We start from the raw sequence: 18220 nt of genomic DNA, 5'->3' as shown, positions 1-18220 counted from the left end.
ACTAATGGCAATAATTATTTTCCATGGGTGTTCGATGTCGAAATTTACCTAGGTGCTATGAACTTGGGAGAAACAATCTAAGAAGTAAATACGAAATCACAAAACAAAAACTATGATTTTCCTTGCCATCATCTATTATAAAAAAATAGATGTCCACTACTTAGTGTCCTACAAGCCATGTGTCAATCTCCATGTTGTCCATGTGCCTTGTAGTTATTCATGTTTAGTGTCTATGTAAGATCACATCCTATTTGTCACTTCGCCTATAAATAATGACATTTGGTGTCCTACAAGCCATGTGTCAATCTCCATGTTGTCCATGTGCCTTGTAGTTATTCATATTTAGTGTCTATGTAAGATCACATCCTACTTGTCACTTCGCCTATAAATAATGACATTTGGTGAATCTTAAAATCACATACATTGGTGAGAAATCCACTTAAAAATTTTACTAAATTTTCATCATTTTAGTTATTTATTATAATTATTTATTTATTTATATTTATATATTATTATATTATATTCTCTTCATATCCGTTGTGCTCCCCAATTTCACAACAAATTTGTTTTTATTCTTTAGTATTCTATGTTTTATAAAATATTAGTAAAAATATCTTTTTAGTCCCTAAATATTGGATTTAATTTTTATTTGGTCTTTAAGTTTTAACAAAACATTTAATTCTTAAGTTTCGAGTTTGATTTCAATTTAGTCCCATAGTTTCAAAATGTTGCAATTTTACCATTGAGATTTGAGTTTTGTTTCAATTTGGTCCATAGGTTTCAAATTTTTACATTTTTAACATCAATTTTTCTTTAAATACTTACATTCAATCATTGATGTCCGCATTTCTTAAATAATTTTAAATAGTTATGATGTTTTTAATTTAATTTTAATAGTGATGAAAAATAGTGAAACTTAATTAATTTAATTATTATATTTTTTATAAAAATTCTTAACATACATTAGCACTAAAGATAGAAAATGAGTATTTAGTGAAAAATCGAAGTTAAGAATATAAATCTCAAAATCTAGAAACCAAATTGAAACATAACTCAAATGTCAAAAGATAAAATTGTAACGTCTTGAAATCTATGGACTAAATTGAAACCAAACTCGAAATTTAAGGACTAAATTTGTAGCATTATGAAACCTACAGACTAAATAGATACTAGACCCAAAATCTAGGGGTCACTAGATAAAGAAAAGTATAAGATTTATTCTCCAAATTGATTGAATTACAAGTCTAAACTTTTATGTTCGTCTTTAAATAGAGTCATGAAGTTAAAATCTTATTAGAGCATGTTCGAATTAACTAGAGAAAAAATGGTTTTTTTAAAAGAAAAATCATTTTTATTTAAACTCGTTTGATAAAAAAAAACCGTCAAAATGCACTTTGAAAATATTTCAATTTTTAATTTTAGTGATTGTAAATACTTTAAAATTTTTTCCAAAATAACTTATTTTCAAAATTAAACCTTTGAAAAGTTAAACAAAACACACCCTCAATAGATTTATGAATTTTCGATTCCGTGTCTAATAGATTCTCAAACTTTAAGAATGTTAAATAAGTACCCGAATTTCAATTTTGTGTTTAATAATTGTTTGACATGTTTAACATTTTTTTTATTTAAAATAGCGGATCTATTAAACTGTTGGATTTGATGCCCTAAAGTCTCATATCCTGTAGTTTGTAAATAATTTTGTACGAATGCTTGTGATGTATAATATATGATATTTACTTCATTTTTTGACTTTGCATATTTGGATGTTTTATTTTCTGTACCACAAACCAATAAACTCAAAATCCTTGGTTGTCTTTATATAACTCAAGCATGTATGTGGTGACATACAGGTGGATCATATCTTAAGTGATAACCAAAATGGTCTGTAGTATATGGATATAGGAGTGAAACTTTATCTTGGTAATGCTACGGACGCGACCCGCTTTGTAGAATAGTTACAAGTGTTATGACTTGTCACAGATGGTTTGATTCTAATCATTCGTGTAGGGGACATGCAAGCGGGAGCGTCCTATACAAAGAGTTTGTATAAGACCTGACCATAAAGTATTAACGTCTCGTCATATAACCCCGTTCATGTCAAAGACTTCACTTCACTAGGATGACCATAGGTAACATGACCTCAATCCTGAGTGAGTTGGGAACTCTTGCCATTGAGAGCGATCCTTTGATTTGCTTGGGTGTGAGTGGCCAGAGCGCCGAATTAAACCTACCACTTTGGGGATTCTTCTGATTTGGGAGCTGAGAACTCAGCTTCACAAGATGGAGTTCACTCATTTCCTGAAGTAAGGGTAAGTAAATAGATTACTTCTTTAAGGGTTGATCCCAGACCTTGAACAATGTGGCACCACACACCTTCTCATGGCCCGAGAGGTGTTCACACATAGTAGGACTTTGTTGTATTGTTCATTAGAGAGATCAGTGGTACTTAAGGAGTAAGATGTAACTACAGAGGAAAAAGGGTAAATTGGCTCAACTGTACTTATGAGCATTTGTGAATGATCATCGTATTGACGATTGGTTATATCTGATGGACATAGAAATATATGTGTGGTAAGAAGAGTTCAGTTGTCGGTCTTTAGTAGAATGTCTGGCAATTAATGGATGGTGAATATCGTGGCTAAAGAGTTTAGTCGGTTATTCACATACTATTGGAGCTTCGAGCCATAGGTCCATAAGGTCCTCTTGGTAGCTTGGATACAAGTTGAGACTTGGTTTTTGGGTTAGTTTGAAATGTTCATATTGACAAGAGGGAGTTTGATTATATATAATTGACCTAGTTAATTATATATGATATAGTTGACTTTATGTATGAGATACATTAATTGGAAGAAATTGTATATGAATATGATTTATATCTAGTCGAGGAAAAATACTATGATTAATATATGATATTAATCAATAGGTTATGAATATAATGTGATTATATTTATTATTTATTAATTGGACAGTTATGGGATAATTAGCCGGTATCTCTTCTGTTTTCATAACTGATAAATAAGATGAAGAATCGTTTTGAGACGCTTAAATAGCTCACAGTGTGTCAAGCATTTGATGATATAGTGTTTTGAGAGGGTCATCGCTTAGTAAATCAGAGCCTATACGATAGTGCTGCTTACTAAACGAATGCTTACATCCACGCGCGCTACTTACTAAACGATCGCTTGTCTTTTACTAAACGATCGTTTAGCGCCTGAGCTTTGCTAAACAATCACATAGACGATCACTTAGATTTTCCTACATGATCGCTTAGTTTTTCCTACACGATCATATACTTTACCTAAATGATCGAGCATTTTGTCTATACGATAGACGAGTCTTTCTTCCACTTGCTTGGTCGTTGTATACGATCCCTTTTCCTACTCCTCTTTACCAAATCCGAACAGAGCCCACTCTTTGGATTTTCACTTCGAGAATACTGAAGGTTCCAAGTGGTGGTGTCGTCCCTTTTCTTCATCTGTTCGTGTGGAGACTGCTCGTGTTAGACGATTGGGTGCCGTTGAACGATAGCTTTCCGTTCCAACGAAAGCAAGATTTGCTGCGAAGAGAATCAATTGAGTTTACTTGTTAACCTGTTTATTTGTCTCTAAGCATGTCGGTAATTTAGTATTATGATGCATATCTGTATGTGTGAATGTAAATGTGGTAATATTGTCACAATATTTTTGGAAAGATCCGCTTCCGCTCAGAGGTACTCTTGTATAAGAGTTTCTTCATAAACATGTAAAATAATTTTATGTTTGATACAACATTATACCTTTGTTTTGGTTTCAAATGATCCAGTATGAACCCTCTCACTAAACATATTTTAAGTTAGTTCATTTATACTTATTTTGCGAAAGTGAATTTAGTTTAATGGTATTGAAATGCATTTCAATTTAAAAAGTCAAAAGGTTCAATTTCCACCCGTACAACCGTTGTATTAAAAAAAAACCATACTTATTTTAGCAAATTAAAGGATAAAATTAAAGAAATAACCGGCCGACCAAAAGAAACATTTAGCCAAAGACAAATTAATATAAATCTTTTTTTTATGCATACCGTTACTAAAGATATCTCCCAACCCAACAACTTACTCAGCTTTTTTTTTCCTCGTACGTACGAATTTGTGCCTTTTTATTCTGCTAGTTGATAATTAATTATTATTATAAATTAAAAAATTAAAAAAATAATAATAAAGTGGTCAATAATTAATACGTTGAATTTATTTTCCGCTTGCAACTTGCAAGTATTTATAACCAACTTAATTCAAATTCAATTTTCATTTACTTAAAAGTTATAAATGTATTGAGTTTTGGAACAATATTTATTGGAATTAATGTAATATAATTGATTCTCACAAGTCACATGGGCCATAAAGTTAAATAAAATAATTACATTTAGAATATTTAAAGAGCTTATTAAAGATCTATGAAATTATAGGATCTATAGACTTGACATATTGATACTATATATTAATAATAAAAAGTTTTTGTTTTTTAGTAACACAAAATCAATCAAGAGCATTAGCACTCTTGACAAATCACAATTTACAACAATATCAACACATAAAGGATGATCTTCCATTTAGACATCAAAGACATTGGTTTTCGAACATGACATTCTAGACTGTGTACAACATAATTATAGTTTTAAGGACAAAAAGAGAAAATCGGAATAAGACCTTGCCGTTGAAATGCTCTAATGTCATCAATAAAGGTTTGGACTTCGTTGGCAAAATAGACATGATCTTCAAGGAAAGTCTAAATATCAAATCTGTTACAATCTATAAAGTGTAAATCTCTACTTTTTCTACTATGAAAATAATGTTTAGAAGAGCAGCAACCTCTACAAGCTCAATAAGGCAGTAATTTTTTTAGTCTTTTGCATTTGAAATCATAGTTTCGCCATTAGAATTATGAATGATGACTCAAAAAACTATGGCTCCCATGAAAAAAGAAGCATCTAAATTAACTAGTACAAGATGTGATATATATATATATATATATATTATCATTTAGAAAACCCAATTATTAGTTGGATGATCATTAATATTTTTAGCTTTTTTTTAAATTTTTTTTTAATCTTAATTTTTATCTATCTCAATACCATAAATCCCGACAGAATCATGCTCTAAGAACTAGAAGGCTTATTATCCTTAAATGATAACGAAATAAATAAATAAAATTAATTATACGAAACAACATTATTACTTAACGGCACCCATTTAAAATAGAAAAACAGTGCTATTTCTTAACGTTTTCTCTAAGGAAAAATATATTTTTTATTTTTGTCTAATTTACGTTTTCTCTAGGGATTTTTTTTTGTCAAGTTTTTGTTTGATTATTAGATTTTAAAATTTTACACGTTTTACTAATGAATTTTGAGTTTAATTTTTATTTTAGACTTTATTCCTATTTTGTTCTCTAAATTTTAAATTTTACAATTTTAAACTAATTTTAAATTTGGGTTTCACTAAATACATGTTTTTGTCTCTAGTATTAATGTATATTAATTAATTTAAAAGAATTACTTTTTAGTAATCTTCCATCACCATCAAAAGTAATTATGGTTGTTTTCAAATAAAAAAAAATGAACCAACTTATTTATAAATATAGTAAAATATCATTGTCTATCAGTGATAGACATTGTGGTCTATCACTAATGGATAGTGACATTTTGCTATACTTGAAAATATTTTCAACAGTTCATTTAAAATATTTATCAGTATTTGTACAATTTCATTTCATAATTATTATAAATTAATAAATTAAAAGTCAACGTCAAAAGCCAAAGTGGACCCATTAACAAAAGTTCTAGGGAAAGGGTGTAAAATATTGAAAACATAAGGATAAAATGAATACTAAACAATAAAAATGTAATGTAAAAATTAAAGTCAAACTTAAGAAGAGATAAAAGTATGACATTTTGAAAGGTAGAAATTAAATAAAAATTAAACCTAAAATTTAGGGGGAAAATGTTTTGTTTTGTTTGAAATAATTAAATAGTTTAATGAAATATATATAAAACAGCATAATTTGGAGAAAAAAGGGAATTAATAATTGAATATTATTTGAATTGATTAGGCGCTGTTGTGAGGCAGGCGGAGGAGATGTTTTATTCTCTCAAACAAGCGTGCTTTCCACTATCCACGTCACTACTTCTTCAACTACTTATTTACCATTTTGCCCACATGGGACCTATTTGCCCCCCTCTCTTTCTATTAATTGGGGGGCAATGATGTCCATGTGGGGAAAAGGTTGTTGCCATGTACGTGGAAAATGGGTCCTAACTAAGGAGGAAAAAAAAAGAGAAAAAGGTTGAATTGTAAATTCAGTTTTAGCTTCGTGGTTTTTTTCATATATATAAAGAGGTCAGTAATTTGAATCTTTCAATTCTACATAATGTTGAATTGAAAATGATGATGATAATAATAAGGGGAATAAAAGAAATGTAAAAATTACTCTAAAATATGGCTGTGATTGCAATTATACTTTTAAACTCTTAATGGTAAAAATTAAACCCTTGAACTTATGCAAATGTTAAAAATTGGACTCTTGACATTATAATGGTTGTAGAAACTGGACCCCATATAATAAAATTGAAATTTTGACTATAGTTTTATATGACTATTATAAGTTTAAGAATTTAACTTTAACACTTTTATAAGTTTGAGAACTCAATATTTACAATTTCAAGTTTGAGGGTAATTTTTACAGTTTAGTCTAATGATAATGTCTAATAGATCTATAAACTTTTCATCGTGTATCTAGTAAATTTGTTTACTTTTGAATTTGTATCCAATAAATTTATGTTTCATGGAACAATTTTTTTTAATTTTAAAAAATTGTTAGACGTTAAATTAATAATTTATTGATTTATAAGACAAGTTTTAGAGTTTATAAAGTTAAATTGACGTAGTTTTAAATTTGAAAACAAAAATTGAAATTGTAATTAAAAAGAAAAAGAAAATATGCGAGGCTGTCGCACGTGCGGTGGGCATAATTGTGGTCGGCAAAAATGGGGGGGCATTTGTGTTTCGGGTGAGTGGGACCCACTGCCAGCTGGACCAAACAACTCGGTTTTCTCTTGGAGGTAGCTCCGCCAATACTATCGAGTCAATTGCAAGCAAACGTACACGTCATGAGCTTACGTGGCATCCTTGCTGGACATTCCAGCTCCTTCCATTGGCCAACTTCCACCAACAAAATCAAAGTTGTCTTGAAGTAAAATTTAAATATTGAGCTGTAAACTTATATATATATATAAATCATTTTAACGTCATTAAAGCTTCGATAATAGTTGATATATACTTCTTTTATGTAATCACTGATTTAAGTAGTAGTCGGTCAAATTTATTGCATTCTTTTTGTTATTTTCAATTGATTTCTTACAATGATTCACGTATTTTTTTTTATATAAAAAGGTTGAATTATGAGTCAAATTCTAAAAACAAAAAATCTTTTTTGATTTTTTAATCTTACCTGGATTTTTAAAAATATTGATAAATAATAGACAATAATACAATAAATTTAAAGGTGGAACAAGGCCTAAATGATTACTTATACTTCGCAATTTTATTTATACTCGTTGAACTTAATTGAGTAAATAAACATAAAAATCATCGTTATTTAGACATATATCCTCATGCAAGATATCAAAATTTTTAACTACATGAATTTCTACATCCAAAAATATATATTGAAGATATTCGATCGTCAATTAAATGAATGATGAGGTTGATACGATCATTATAATTTTGCTATTAAAAGTAAAATCAATGAATTATACAATGTAATTGCACAATTAAACCATGTACATCATCTAAAATTTCAAATTCTAAAAACAAAATTAATCGCAATAAAACTAACAATATTTTCCATTGCACCATTCATTAAAGATAGAGGTTAAATGTGATAAAATTAGGCTCCCCTGGATAATGGATTAATAATTTGGTTTAAAATCTTCCATCTTTAAAAATAAAATTTATGAAAACAACATATACACAGATTTTATACTATTAAAAAACGAATATTTTGAAATAATTCATTTAATGTGTAGCACTCTAATATGTATATACATGAATAACGAATTTCTAATTATGTCATTTTAAGAAATTACAACTTTAGCATTTCTTTTTTAAATTTAATAAATCCACTATAAACTTAAATAATAACAATACTACTTTAGGCAATTTGATAATGATTTAAAAATCCAAACCAAATCTTGAAAAAAAAAAAAAAACTGCTTTTAAAAAGTTGTTAATATTTTTGAAATTTGGTTAACAATTCTCAACCATTGTACTTGATAAATATTCAAATCATTGTAGCAAATAGAGAGAAAATAGGTTTAACTTTAAAAAACCAACAATAAAAAATGAAATGGTTGCCAAACGGGGTTTTAGTGATTAACTTAAGATCTGTTTAATAACTATTTAAATATTGTTTAGCAACTATTCCGTTTTTTGTTCTTTTAAAATTAAGCCTATTTAAACTCATTTTCTTATAATGGTTGTTTGTCAAATTTCGAAAATCACAACAATTTTTTATAACATTTTTTAGTTTTCAAAATTTGACTTAGTTTTTAAAATATTGGTAAAAAGTAGATAATAAAGCAAAAATTTCAGAGATAGAAGAGGTATTTATATGTTTAGTTTTAAAAAATTTAAAATTTAAAACCAAATGATTATCTATATTGGTTTTTTTTTACAAAATTAAGTCTATATATACTCTTTCAAATATTAGTTTCATTTACCTATATTTTAAAAATGTTTTAAAAATCAAGCTAGTTGTTTCTTAAATGTTTTTGTTTATGAAATTTGATTACAAATTCAAATATTTAGTTGGAAAGATGAAAATTGTTGCAATAAATTTTTCAAAGAAGTAATAATTATCGAATAGAATCTAAGATATTTATCAACCATCACCAATAAACAACCAATTGTTTAACGGGAAGTAAACAACTAATTCATCTATACATTATTTCCTCAAAATAAAAAAGAATCTAATCAACAATTGTCATATTTTCGTCATTTGCTATATTCACAATATTTTTTGAGCAACCTTTGCTATATTCACAACTACTTTCCATAAATGATATTATTTTGTAAAAATTATGCTAAAAGCTACAAATCACCCTAAAAAAAAATCAATTTCACAATCATATATTTTAATCTCATTAATTCTATCAACTTCGAAATAAGAGTTTGTAAAACTTACCTAGAGTAAAAATAAATAAATAAATTTTAAATTTTATTTAGAAATCACCTACCTTTTAAAAATTAAGTTTATTTCACCTCAAATAAAATAGTTGAATTATTAGCCAAATTTTAAAAATAAAAACAAATTTTTTAAAACCTATTGCTTTTAGTTTTTAAAAAGGGCTTAAAGTTGGAGAAAATATATAACAATGAGATATTTAAAAGTGGAAGAAACGTTTGTACGCTAAACTTAAAATAAAAAATAAAAAATCGAATAAGTATCAAACGAGACCTTAAAGATTGAATTATAAATTTAGTTTAGGAACATTTAGCTTCGTAACCATTTAATCCTTTAACGTAGACAATCACAAATTTAATCGCTGAATTTTATTATTATTATTATTTTTGAAAACTCCTAAATCTACTTAAATTAACTCAAATTTTATCGTAACTTATTAGATATGAAATAAAAAAAATATTAAATACAAAATTTAAAATTTAAAGTTATTAAGACGAATAAAAGTTGAAGATGTAATTAAAAAATATCTTAAATCATAATCAAGAGCAAATTCGGGCAGCACTTACTATTACAAAAAAGGAAAAAGGTAAAGTCCGGGCAGCATAATCCGGGCAGGGTAAAAACTAACGTCACTGTACGACTTCTCAGCTACAAAAACGATTCCACAGAGAGTAACAGTTATTCGCCAAAAAGGAAAAAAATAAAAAAAATAAATAAAAATGGGAAAAAAGGGATATTGTAGATTTGATACGATATTATATAATCATAAATGTTGGTCCACAAGAAGGCGGGTGAAGATTTAAAGATCGAGGCGAAGGAGAAAAGGGATTTACAGAAACACACAGTCCCTTTTTTGAAAACTGAAGAAAAACAGACAGAGCGTTGTTAATGGCGATTTTGTCTAAGCTCTTCTGTCAATCCACTTCAACTCTTACAGTTTTTTAAACCCTTGTTTCCCCTCTTCTGATTCCTTGTTTCACTCGGCACTCAAATCGTCCTTTTCTGAGGTTCTTTGATTTTTCTTTTGTTCTTTCTGGGTATTTAAGGAAAGTTCAAACGAATTGCCGATTTGGGTTTTGGTTTTTGAAGATGATGATGGAGATGGAATGGCCTTCTTGTCTTGATGAATATGAAAAGCTTGTTATTAGGATGAACACGCCCAGGTTTGTGCGGTTAACTCTCTGTTTGATTATTTCCCCCTGTTTTTTGGTTGAAATTTTTGAAACCCATTTAATGAATTTATCTCTTTAGAAGATTTTTGGGTTTTCTTTCTGACTTGGGGTTTTTGGGTTTTTTTTTTCTCTATTCAGGGTTGTGATTGACAATGGGGCTTGCTCTACGGCCACTTTAGTGAAGGTATGAACAAAAAATCTTTGTTAAAACGATCTCTGTTCTTATGGAACTGTGTTTGATTCTGTGATTGAAACTTTCGTTTCGGTCGGTGTGTTTTGTTTTTGAAGGTTGATAGTGCTAGAAGATATGGAAATCTCTTGGAGGCTGTACAGGTTCTTACTGATTTGAACCTTTCAATCAAGAAAGCTTATGTTTCTTCAGATGGAAGATGGTTCATGGATGGTAAGATTGAGAACATTTTTCTCCCTCTTTTTTTTTTGGGTGGTTGTCTCTTCCTTTTGAATGTTTTCTAATAGTTGTTTTCTTTAATTTCATTCCAGTGTTTCATGTTACTGATCAGAACGGCGAGAAATTGACTGACGAGAGCGTGATTAGCTACCTCGAACAGGTGATTTGTAGTTGATTGGTTGTTGTTTGTTTCATTGTTGATTGAATTCTCATCTCAATGATGAACATTAGGTGTTTGGTTATATTCCTGATTGAATTTTCTACTCTAATTATGAACATTCTGTTGTTGGTTTGTTCTGATTGAAACTCATTTTTTGGATCTGGGATGTTTGTTTTACTTGGCAGTCGCTTGGGACGACTCATTATCGGAGGAATGAAGAATTTAACGGTACCACCACGACCTTGGAGCTCACTGGGACCGACCGTGTTGGTCTTCTTTCGGAGGTGTTTGCTGTTCTAGCTGATCTGCAATGTGATGTGGTGGAGGCAAAAGTTTGGACTCACAATGGCAGGATTGCTTCCTTGATCTATGTCAAGGACTGCAACTCAGGTTCCCCTATAGAAGATCAACAGAAAATCGACACTATTGTTGCACGATTGAGAAGTGTTCTTAAGGGAGACAATGACATTCGTAGCGCCAAGACTTTGGTCTCAATGGCAGTCACACACACCGAAAGGAGACTTCATCAAATGATGTTTGCTGACCGTGATTATGAAAGGAAGCCTATCTTGAAGTCAAATGCCAATAACTCCCCCACTGTGACGGTTCAGAATTGCGCCGAAAGGGGTTACTCGGTTGTGTATGTTCAATGCAAAGATAGAACGAAACTATTATTTGATGTGATTTTCACTTTGACAGACATGGAATATGTGGTGTTTCATGCCACAATCAACACTGCAGAAGAAAGAGCATATCTGGTATATATATACTATGACATATTCTGCATACATATATTGTGAATCTAGATTAATTCTAAATCTCATGGCAACGTTTTCGGTTTTGGTTTTTACAGGAATTCTACATCAGACATAGCGATGGAACCCCAATTAGCTCCGAAGCCGAAAGGCAGCGAGTTATTCAATGTTTACAAGCTGCTATTCAAAGAAGAGCATCTGAGGTAATTTTCTATTTCAACTGATTTGTTTTCTCCCCATCATTCTTGTAAGTAACAAAATAATCAATGTGTGATTGTCAATTTTAGGGTGTGAGGCTAGAACTATGCACAACAGACAGGCCAGGCCTTTTAGCAGATGTCATGAGGACGTTCCGAGAGAATGGTCTGAACGTGACGAGGGCCGAGATCTCCACCACAAGGGACATGGCTCTAAATGCCTTCTATGTGACCGACGTAGTAGGAAATGCAGCTGATCCAAAGACCATCGAGTCAGTTAGACAAAGGATTGGATTGAGTAACTTGAAAGTGAAGGAACTTCCATCGACTTATCATCAAACGACGGAGAGGGAAGAACAAACACTTGGAGTTGGTGGGGCCGTGTTGTTTACTCTTGGAAGCATGGTGAGGAGGAATCTATACAATCTAGGACTGATCAAATCATGTTCGTGAAAGAGGTCGATTCGATACACTACAAAAGAAAGGAAAAAAAAAAGGTCATTTGAGAGAAAGGATTGATTGGTTTTTACTTTATGAGAAATATTCTTTGCTTCTGGTTATATGATTTTGTGTATATAAAGAATAGATAGAAAAAGGAGAAAAGGTGGAATTTGGTGATGGGTAGTTATAGTTTGGTTTATTTAGGTTTTTTGGAAACATATTTTTCAAAGGTTAGAAGGATATGAAATGTTACATATATATCTATGGGTTTGTTGATGGCAGTGAAAGAAAAGAGGGTAGTTTTTTAGTATACAAAGTTCAACACAGTGATGTAAATACCAAGTTTTATATTAATGGAATGGAAAAATATTGGGTTGACTATGGTTTTTTTTTCCTTTCTTTTTTGTCTTTTGATATTTTTAAATTTTGTTTGCCTTCTAATTTATTTACAATAGTTTAGGTCTTTGTTTCCTCTTCAAATAAACTCCCGAAACAAAAAACAAGGTTTTTAATAACTATTTCTTTATTTCTTTCAGGTTTTGTTGGATAATAATTCCATTTATAGTTATCTATTTTTGAAATTTAGGTTGTTTCTCTTATTTTGCCCATTTAAAAGAAACACTAAATTTCTAACTATTTTTTTTTTAAAAACAAATTTTTGAAAGTTAATTTTTATTTATTTACTTACTTTTCTTTAACTTTCAAAATTTAATACATAAACTTATGAGTAGAAGGTTGAGTTTAATAAACTTGATTTAAAAAAATCAAATGATTATCAAACGAGATTTAATTTTCAAATTTTGAGTTATTTTTTAATACATTAACAAAACAAAGAAACTTATTGGTGAAAATTTAAATAGTCTCTAGTTTAATTTTATTAAATAAAAAATAAAAATTAAATAACTATAAAATGGGATTGTAGTAATTTCAATATAATCAATAAAATCCTTAAAGTTTACCAATTTGTCTCCCACACATATATATATATATATTTTACCATAGTGTCGAATAAGGTCTCTAAAGTAGAAAAAAAAAATCAATTTTAACTCTTCAAGTTTATTTAAGTTTTAGATTCATATGTTATCGTTAAAATTTCTTTAATGAAAAATGTGGTGTTTTCTTATGTTAAACAATGATAGAAGTAAGAAATTGAACTATCGACTTTTGAGGTCGTAATTAATATCGTTATCCATTGAAGCTATACTTTAGTTGACATGAAAAATGTGATGTATGGATTAAGAAACAACTAGAACATGAACATTTAGACAATATCCAAAGCTATTATCAACCTAAAAATTGCCAAACTTAAAAGGAAAATAAAAATAAAAAATAAAATCAAACCCGTATACTTTTTTTAATCTTCTAAACTCTTTCTTACCATTTCTTTTTACAATATATGAGGTGAAGGAACCTCTAACTTCGAAGTTGATAATAAATATTTGATAATAGTCGAGCTAGGCTCATTTTGGCACCAATTTCTTACCATTTGAACACATTCTAAACCCCCTTTTTTTTGCTCTTAATTTCAATGCAAATGATGTATATATTAATCAACAATATAAATATCACATAGTTAATCAATTTCTTTAACCCAAAACAGTGACCATTGAAATCAAGAACTTACTTAAATTTGACTTACAAAAGACCCTATTTAATAATATTTCGTTTTTAATCTTTAATTTTTGAAATTTATACATACTTCATCTCAATTTCTCTATTATAATTTTTACCTATATTAAAGAGGAGACACTTGAATTCCTAGTCAAATATATATTTTTTTAGTTTTCAAAATTTAACTTGATTGTGAAAATATTAGTGGTAAGTGAAAAACAAGATATAAAAATCTATAGTTGGAAATAATACTTATAAACTTAGGCTATGTTTACCAAATCGTAATGAAAATTGGTGTAATCAGAATGAGATTTTATTAATGGATAAATCGTAATAAGCCTGAATCGCAAACATAATTAAATTGTTTTTTTTATCGCTTTTACCTATAATTTTGAATCTGTCACATGTTACTGTTAATGTTATTATTTCTGTTATTGCTTGACCTTAATGGTAATGGTAACAGTAAAGGTAATAATAAATGTGGCAAATTCATAACTCTTTACAGTTACAATATCTGCAACGATAAAAGTAGTGAGTCCCACGTAATTTTCAACCACGATCAGATTAAGCACCCTCCATTCATCAATTATATTGCACAATTTGATTACAGATTTCGTGGTGGGTTGCATAATTCATTACGATTACGGAACGTTTTGTACAATAACAAAAACAATCAACTAGAGTCCATTTTTACATTAACATTGATGAGTAAATACGACCTTAAATTAGAAATGAAGCAAATATCCAAACAAGACCTAAAACAAAAGTTCATCCACTCTAGACATAAAAACAATATCTTAACCAAGAAAAGCAAAAAGATAGGGACAGCCAAATATTAAGGAAATGAAGCTATATCTAGTTGGACTATATCAATTAATATATATGTATAATTTAATTAGGCATGACAGAAATTCACAATTGAAAGTATGGTCAAGGAGAAAATAATAAACTTTATAATATATTATTATTTTAATCATGTATAACCATAGAAACAAAAACAATAAAAACAAACGAAAGGCGGCTGACTGTCTTTGGCCAATGCCATCCTCTCTTAATTAAATATTCATTTTTCCACTTGGAATTTCTCCTTTTTTTATTCTAATTTGTACATTTAATTTTGATTATTGTATTTCTTTATTCTCTAAGATTTTAAAAATTTTCGTCTAAATTTCATTTTGGCTCCTGAAATTTTTACAAATTTTCATTTGGTCCATATCAGTTTTAGAGATATTCATTTTGCTTAATTATCTTTTATTTAGATTTTAAGTATTTTTGTTCTTATTAACATTCAAATTTTATATTTTAGATCTTATTTGAAAACTATTTGGTTTTATATTTTTAGTTTTTTAAAATTATCATTGATTTCTTAATTTTTCTATACTATGTTTTTTATCGTTTTTAAATAAACACTTGTATCTTAGTCGAAATATAAAGGTGAAAATAAATTTATAAAAACTATTTTGTTTAGGCCCCATGTTTGATATCAATTTTGTTATTTTTTTAAAAAAATTATTTTTGTGCTCTTAAATTCTATATCATGCTTCTCATATTTTTTGAAAAACACTTGAATTTTTAGTCAAATTCTTGAAACAAGAAACTACTTTCTAAAAACTATACATTTTTAGTTTTCAAATGTTAATTTGGCTGGGTTCTTTAAAACACTTCTAAAAAATAGAAAAAAAATAATAGAAGTGTTTATAAGCTTAATTATCAAAAACCAAGATTAAGACCTGTTTGACAATTATTTTATTTTTTGTTTTTGGTTTTTAAAAATCGAGCTTCTAAACTTTACTTTCACATTTAAATTTCCATGTTATATATTGTCTACTTTTTACCAATGTTTTCAAAAACCAAGTCGAGCTTTGAAAACTAAAAAAAGTAATTTTTGAAAACTTGGTTTTATCTTCAAATTTCATGTTTCTTCAAGCAAAGTGAACCATTATAAGAAAATGAGGTGAAAACAAACATATACTTCAAGAAAAAAAATGGTTATCAAACAAAACATGGTTTAAGACCCCGTTTAGTAATATTTAGTTTTTGAAAATTAAGCCTAATAAACACCTCTCCACTCCTAGGTTTCTTTACTTTGTTATTTACTTTTTACCTATGTTTTGAAAACTAAAAAAATAGTTTTTAAAAACACATGTTTGTTTTTAGAATTTAGTCAAGAATTCAACTCTTTTACTTAAGAAATATGTTTTGAAAAATGAAGCAAAATTTTGAAAACTAAAAAAAATAGTTTTTAAAAACACATGTTTGTTTTTAGAATTTAGCCAAGAATTCAACTCTTTTACTTAAAAAATATGAAGAACATGGTAAACAATGGAAAGAAAATAAGCTTAATTTTTTAAAACTAAAAAATAAACATGATCTAAATAGTTATCAATTGAGGACTAGGTTTTCAACTTTTAAAAATAATATTAATGACCAAAATGATTTTTTTTCTTAACCTTTGAAGCTTAAAATAGACAATTCAAAATTAAAAAAACATTATGTTAGATTCATCTTTTTCGTTCTTAGTTCTTTTCCCCATTTTTGTTAGCTTTTTAAATCAAAATCAATCAAGAAATTTTAACATTTAAATAACAAGAAAATTTAATATACGGTGAATATAGATGCAATTGAAAACATTAAAAAGGAAACAGCAAACTTATGTTTCTAAAATTGTTTTTGTAATCCTTTCCATCAAATTTTATACCTAAAAGAATGTCATATTCATATATACATAATAATCGAAAATAAAGATAAAATGAACATAGTTCAAGTGACATAAAAAATTGTATTACCAACTAAAACTACGAAGTCAGACGCTTGGAAAAAAATAAAAAGGAAAAGGGTAAATCAAAATAATCGTCTAGGCCTTTCATTGAATGAATTTTATTAAATTTTTTTAGATAAATATCAATTTATATCTTTGAATTTTGGGTGTTATATCAATTTAAATATTAAATAATTGTATCAATTTAAACATTGAACTTTGGAGATTATATCCGTTTACGTTCCAAACTAATAATTATATTAATTTAAACTCTAAAGTTTCATAATTGTTTCAACTTAAATCCCTATTATGTTTTATTTGGATACACTTATGAATGTTCAGAGTTTAAATTGACATATTTATGAAAATTTAGGGTTTAAATTGATACACTTATTAAAGTTCAAGGTTTAAATTAATATAGTTATTAGTTTGGGATTTAAATTAATACAAATCTCAAAGTTCAAGATTTAAATTGATACAACCTCCAAAATTTAAGGCTTAAATTGATATTTATCCAAAAAATTAATAATTAATTACGAAAATAAAAATAATTTAAGAATAATTGATATGTATGGCTTTCTTTTAAGGCAAGGAATACAATTTTATATACACCACTAATACTAAATAATAAAAAAAAGCCCATAAAATCAATTCATTTTACCTTAATGATAAATATTATAAATAACCAATTAGTAATTGTGAATTATTAAAGCTCTAAAATATACCAATATAAAGTCTATTACATGTATTCATCAAAGTTGGGAATCATCTCAACTATGCTTCCATTTTGATTCCCAAATTATGCATCTTTTACTTATTTCATATTATGCATTTTATTTTTAATCAAGTGAATTTCAAAATCATCAGCAACTTTATAGTGTGATTTGCATAATATTTTTATTGCAATAACTGAATTTTATTGATTTTTTAATCATTAAAAATAAATAACTTTAGAAAAGTTTAAAAGAGTCCGTCCATTTTTTTTTTGTTTGTAAAGATAATGGAAAAAATTGTCTGTTGATGAATGCGTGGTTTAATTTATATTTACGATTAAAGTTTTAAATTTGGCCATGTTTACATCCGAGTAAAAAGTAATAAATGAATGGTCATACTAAAAAGTACCAAATGAATTGTCTTTGTTATTGTTTACCTCCTGACATGTGGGGTCTACTGACTAATCTATAATAAAAAAACACAAACTAATTAACGAACGGAGGGTGATCGATCCATACACATTTCAAAATTACGTTATCATTACTATTACTATTACCATTACCGTTATGTATTGTCAGATTTACTATTGTCTATCGTTACCATTACCATTTTCGTTTGATCCTAAACGACAACGATAAATTTGAAAGATTCATAATTTTAAGTAGATGTGCTCAAAAGCAACCTAATTACATTTGTGATTGGATTGTGGCTTACTACTATTGATCTATCAATAGAATTTTATTACAATTACATAAATTTTTATTAGGGATCGATAAACGTGACCA

The 18220-nt window shown here is 28.1% G+C and overlaps 1 protein-coding gene across 1 annotated transcript; it reads left to right on the top strand.

Annotated features, from left to right (window-relative positions):
* The first annotated feature begins 10007 nt into the window (after window positions 1–10007).
* On the top strand, window positions 10008–12733 carry ACR8 (ACT domain repeat 8). The gene is made up of 8 exons (XM_039020879.2): window positions 10008–10225; window positions 10308–10381; window positions 10529–10574; window positions 10679–10793; window positions 10892–10959; window positions 11145–11717; window positions 11813–11917; window positions 12002–12733. Exons 2-8 carry the CDS (start codon window positions 10308–10310, stop codon window positions 12362–12364), a joined length of 1344 nt encoding a protein of 447 aa, XP_038876807.1. The 5' UTR covers window positions 10008–10225; the 3' UTR covers window positions 12365–12733.
* Window positions 12734–18220: the final 5487 nt, after the last annotated feature.

The sequence above is a fragment of the Benincasa hispida genome, chromosome 11 (genome assembly GCF_027475165.1).
Source record: "Benincasa hispida cultivar pf3 chromosome 11, pf3_genome.v1.1, whole genome shotgun sequence".
Classification (NCBI taxonomy): Eukaryota; Viridiplantae; Streptophyta; class Magnoliopsida; order Cucurbitales; family Cucurbitaceae; genus Benincasa; species Benincasa hispida.
This window is presented reverse-complemented; position numbering and strand designations above follow the sequence as displayed.

Excerpts from the sequence above, each read along its gene's own strand:
- ACR8 (XM_039020879.2), top strand. The coding sequence starts at position 10,308 with ATGATGATGGAGATGGAATGGCCTTCTTGTCTTGATGAATATGAAAAG. Across the intron at positions 10,794-10,891 it reads TGGAAGATGGTTCATGGATG|TGTTTCATGTTACTGATCAG; the intron begins GTAAGATTGAGA and ends ATTTCATTCCAG. Across the intron at positions 11,918-12,001 it reads TTCAAAGAAGAGCATCTGAG|GGTGTGAGGCTAGAACTATG; the intron begins GTAATTTTCTAT and ends TGTCAATTTTAG.